The 5,926-nt window shown below is 36.7% G+C and overlaps 1 protein-coding gene across 1 annotated transcript; it reads left to right on the forward strand.

Moving 5' to 3' along the window:
* Window positions 1-2,692: 2,692 nt before the first annotated feature.
* LOC134675532 (uncharacterized) lies at window positions 2,693-5,678 on the forward strand. The gene is made up of 2 exons (XM_063533797.1): window positions 2,693-3,668; window positions 4,097-5,678. Coding segments are annotated over exons 1-2 (906 nt in total). The 5' UTR covers window positions 2,693-2,764; the 3' UTR covers window positions 4,099-5,678.
* Window positions 5,679-5,926: the final 248 nt, after the last annotated feature.

Raw genomic sequence — 5,926 nt, forward strand, 5'->3', positions numbered from 1 at the left:
TATTATGGTCAGCAAGACTTAAATTAAGTTAAACTTTTGCTCACCAAAATGTAACTTTTTTGGCAGGCCAGTTAAATCACACCCGTAAATAACTAATAAACAAAGAAAACCATTCAAAACCAGCATATGATTTAGCCGACCCTCGAATAGAGCAGCGTGTGTGAGCCAGATAGTGAAATATGGGCGTCACGCGGCGACACCGAAGAATTTATTGCGGGGTCGAATAAGCGATCTCGGGATTTATATGATCTTTGACTCACCTGTCTAGCCAATCATGCTTACATCTTAGGTATAATCTGTTATTGAAATAAGACGTAAAATCGATGCAATTTGGTGAAATTGCTCTGTCTGATCGTAATCGGCCTGAACATGATGATCTATTTGAGCGGAATTTGAAATTCAAGAGCCTGATTAGGTTTTTTTTAAAGCGATGTGGTAAGTCTGGCAGAGACACTGTCTACTGCACAGGACTAAATCAGGCGTGGCTCACTCCGATTTCGTCGCGTCGCTAGAAGTACATGCGGCCCACACCAATTTTGGTGTCTAGCATTAGAGTTGCCGCGCACCGCTACGGAACGGACGCCTACTCGCGTTTGCGCCACGTACTATTATTTATTATTTATTCTGTGACTGTGTTTGATATGTAAGGGCACAGGGAACGTGAGTCAAAGACGAGCACTGCTTTAAGACTGGTTTATTATTTTCTTCAACAACCCTCCGCATGCTAATATATGACAATTCCCTTTTTTAATAAAAAAAAAACGAAAATATAAATTATGATTGAGTATACATTTTACACATAACATCAAAATAAAATATAAGTTGACATACCTACATTATTAACTTATTGACTATAATACATTCCTTTCTGAACATGCAATAAGTTTTATATAATATTCTTCTCACTTCATTAAAAAAAACATCAGTGTAAAATAACAAAAATGCATTGCAATTCATTGGCATAACATTTATAACATTGGGAAGAATAAAGTAATAATTACAATGAAAAATACATTTCAATTCATTTATAGGTAAAATTTGTATAAATAAGTAATTTAAGTTAAAATCTAGGTACCTTCTTAAATAAAAAAAACTTTACGGTAAGTTTAATATTACAAAGACATGCAATTGATTTCCTTTACCTAACAGTAAAAGTTATGTACATCATAATCTAAACTTTAATTCATTGTTCATTAACAAATTTCACCGGGATTGGATTCACTGGATGTAGTTCATGGTGTGGCTGGGAATCCCCACCGATCAGGAGGTCGTACTTCCCTGCCGGAACGAGTAGTTCGGTAAGTATTGTTTATGGGAACGTTTTTTTTTTTTTTAATTTATTTATCATAAAGTACACAACACTTTTATAAACATTATATTCCATTAGAACCGGTGCTGGGCGATTGCGGAGGGGACTGTGGGCGCACTGATCAGCTGTGCGTTATCTTTATTACCTATAATTATGTCATCATAATTTGCCCGCAGCAATTCATTGTCAACCCTAAACTGTGAATCAACAATTATATGTTTTCTGTTACGTCTTAACTGTGTTCCTGACTGTAATTTTACAACGTAAGACCTAAATCTCAGCTTTTTGAGTATCGTGCCAGCTATCCATGAATCGTTATGTCTAACCTTTACTTTTTGACCAATGTGTAACTCCGGTAATTTTCGTGCTCCCCTATCATAATAAAGTTTTTGTTTGTACTGGCGGGCCTTCAAGTTTTTGACAACATCTTGCTGTATTCTTGGCATCAATAAATTAGGTGAACATGGAACTATACTTCTCAATTTCCTGTTGTAAAATAGTTCCGCCGGGGATGGAATACTAAATGATATGGGAGTGTTTGCATATTCCAGTAAGGCTAAGTTTACATCTGTGTTATCAAACGTAGTTTTACGCATCATGTTTTTAATCACCTGTACGAATCGCTCGACTTGACCATTTGACTGGGAAAACCCAGGGGATGACGTCACATGCTGAAAAAACCATTCTTTGGAAAACTGTTTAAAACTATTTGAGCTAAACTCTGGGCCATTGTCGCTCATAAGTATTTCGGGAATACCGTGCCTTTTAAAAATAGTTTTTATTTTAGTAATAACATAATCGGTTCTTAAGCATTTTAATTTTACTACCTCTGCAAATTGTGCCTTCTGCTATAATAATCTATTAGTAATAGAAACGATTTCCCGCCATAGTGAAATACATCTACACCTACTTTGCTCCACGCTCGCTCGGGCACTTCATGTGGCATAAGGGGCTCCTTACTATTTTTCTTTCTATAAGTGAGGCACGCCTGGCACCGCGACAAATAGTCTAATAATTGAGAATTTAAATTCGGCCAGTACATAATCTCCCGAGCTCTTAATCGACATTTTTCTATACCTAAGTGCCCTATATGGACTTTTTTGAGCATCTCTGTACGCATACATTTAGGAATTACGACGCGGTTTCCTTTCCAAACTATTCCAAATGCAACCGTGAGTTCATCCCTCACATCCCAATAGGGATTTAACAATATATTTATTTTATTTTTATGTGTTGGCCACCCGGACTTAATTACTTTAACTAACTGCTGCAATTCTTTATCCTGCTTAGTGTTACGTTATGGTAATAGTCTATGGTTTTAGTTTATGGTCGAATTAGGATTTGGAACTTGTTGAATAAAAGATGGCTACCAATAATGTGGTCTTATAATTTACTAACCTTTAAAATAACAAATATGGTGTCAGAAGTATAAAATAATAAGTGTGAAATACAAAAATGGGTGAGTCAAGTAAAATTTCACCAAATGCGGCAAATTCGCCGGCATCACAATGTCCACAACACAAGCAGGGACATGCTTACTCATACATACGACCATTAGAATTCACGGATTCTATGGAAGAGAATTGGAAATTGTGGGTCCAAAAATTTAAAATATTTCTTCTTGCCGAGGACCTTGAAGCTGTTTCCGATGACCGTAAAACAGCTCTGCTGCTCCATAACATGGGTGACAAGGGTGTAGAAATATACAATTCGTTTAATTTGGAGCCAAAGCAAACCTTTGAAGAAGTCCTAAAGAAATTTAATGCATATTTCATTCCTAAAGTTAACATCACGATGCAACGCCACAAATTTTTTACAAGGGCACAAGGAGCTACAGAGTCCTTCGACGATTTCCTTACTGACCTTCAGAACAGAAGTATGACATGCAACTTCAGTGACAAGAGAGAGGAACTCGTGAGAGACGTTATCGTTATAGGTCTAGCTAATACCGCTATGAAGGAGAGGCTTCTGCGCACGGAGGATCTGACGCTGCAGAAGACCATCACCATGTGCAGAGCTGCGGAATTGTCTCAAAAGCAAGTTACGGAACTAACGAATGAGATAGCTGCCACCTCCGTGCTCAACGTCAGCACTGCGCCAGTACATAACGTCAACAATGTCAATACTTCAAAAACAAGAAGCGTCAAGACAAGAAAATGCTATCGCTGCGGCAATAACTGGGATCGCACGCATCAATGCCCAGCTATAGGTTGCAAGTGCCAGAAGTGTGGTATTCCTAATCATTTTGCGAAGGTTTGCAGAAACAAACAGGTTGCAGCCATAACAGAGAAGCAGGTTGAAGACGACAGCGAGGAGTCCTTCTTCGTTGGCTGTATCAACAGTGAGTGTGAATGCGAATGTGAGTGGATTGAGACTATGATTATAAATAATAAGTCTATAAACGTCAAACTAGACACTGGTGCGCAGGTAAACTGCATGTCCTTAGCTACTTATAAGTCGCTGAACCTTGATGAGAGATTTATAGTTACTAAGCGCATTAAATTAGTGACACTTCATGATAAGTGCATACCTGTCAAAGGTGTGTGCACCATTAAATCTTATCTCAAGAATGGAAAGTGTGATAACATTGATTTTGTTATTGTGAGCACAGATTGTATGACAATTTTAGGCTTAAGATCTTGCATGAAACTTAAATTAGTCACTAGAAACATGGTTCATACTATAAATGTCTCGAATAACACTGACACAAATAGAATCATGTCAGAGTATACTAATTTGTTCAATGGTATAGGCTGTTTTAAAAAACCCTATAAAATTGTTTTACAGGAAAATGCAATTCCCAGAGCCGATCCACCTCGTCGGGTCCCTATAGCACTAAGACAGAGCCTTAAGGACGAGTTGGACAATATGGTGAGACAGCAAATAATCACCAAAAATGAGGATCCGATGGAGTGGGTCAACTCATCTGTTGTAACAAAAAAGAAGAACAATAAAATACGCGTATGTATTGACCCTCGGTATTTAAATAAATTCATTATCAGAAAACACAAGCAATTGCCAACGGTTGATGACATACTAGATAAGTTATCAGGCTCTAAGTATTTTTCTAAATTTGACTGTAGCAGTGGGTTTTGGACAGTACAACTTGACTCAGAAAGTTCAAAGTTATGCACATTTTCTACTCCATTTGGTAACTACTCCTATAAACGATTGCCATTTGGACTTTCTGTGTCAACAGAAGCGTTTCAGGAACGCATGGAAGAGACTTTTAGTGATATTGATAATGTACAATTTTATGTCGATGATTTAATAATTTATGCCAGCACGGTGGAAGAACATAATAAAGTGTTACTAAATGTATTGAAAAGAGCTCAAGAATGTAATGTCAAATTCAATAGGGAGAAGTCCCAAGTTCTGTGTAGAGAAATTTCATTTCTTGGCATGATTGTAAGTGACCAAGGGGTTAAACCTGATCCAATTAAAGTAATGGCCATTTCCGAATTAAAATGCATTCATGATAAGAAAGAACTTGAACGATTTTTAGGAATGACAAATTACTTGTCAAAATTTATCAACAATTACTCGACTATTACAAGCCCGTTGCGCGAGCTTCTTAAAAAAGACATATTATTTAAATGGCTTCCTTCTCATGAAAATGCTTTTAATAAACTTAAGGAGGCATTAACAAACGCTCCCACGCTTAAATTATTTGACAGTAATAAAGATGTTGTCGTTTCGGTAGATTGCAGCTCGGAAGGAGTAGGCGCTTGTCTTTTACAAGACAGACAGCCTATTGCATACGCTTCTAAGGCACTAACTGAATGTCAGAAAGGTTATGCCCAGGTTGAACGCGAGATGTTTGCTATTGTATTTGGATGCATCAAATTCCATAAGTATATTTTAGGAAAACATACCCTAGTTGAAACCGATCATTCGGCATTAGAAATTTTATTTAAAAAACCCCTGTCTTTAGTACCTGCAAGACTACAAAGAATGATGCTTAAAATACAAGGGTATGACATTACTGTTAAGTATGTACCTGGAAAACAAATGTATATATCAGATTTTCTCAGTCGCTCTTTCCTAGTTGACAAGAATGATGAAACGAAGGAATTTGATGAAGAATTCAACAAAGAAATTGTTTGTCATGTTGAGGTCATGATAGATTCGTTGCCTATTTCAAGTGACAAGCGACAACTCATTGCCATGAAAACGAACGAGGATGCCACATTGTCCTGTTTAAAAGACTATATACATAATGGTTGGCCAAATTCTAAGAATAACCTAAATGAATTAGTAAAACCTTTCTGGAATTTTCGCAATGAGTTGTCCCTAGTCGACCAGATAATTTTAAGAAATAATCTTATTGTGATTCCAGTAGCATTACAAAAAATGATGCTAGAAATTATTCATGAAGGTCACAGCTAAAAACGTTCTATTTTGGCCTGGATTGACAAGTCAAATTAAAGAACTCTGCAACAACTGTCAAACATGTGCCTTATTTAGGAAAAATAATACTAAAGAACCAATTCAATTTCATGACATACCTAGACTACCATGGCTAAAGTTAGGCACTGATCTTTTTGAATTTAACCCTTAATCAAATATCGGGAAATTATTTCCCACTTCATTTTAATTTACGAAATATTTTTTATC

Source organism: Cydia fagiglandana, chromosome 22 (assembly GCF_963556715.1).
Source record: "Cydia fagiglandana chromosome 22, ilCydFagi1.1, whole genome shotgun sequence".
NCBI lineage: Eukaryota > Metazoa > Arthropoda > Insecta > Lepidoptera > Tortricidae > Cydia > Cydia fagiglandana.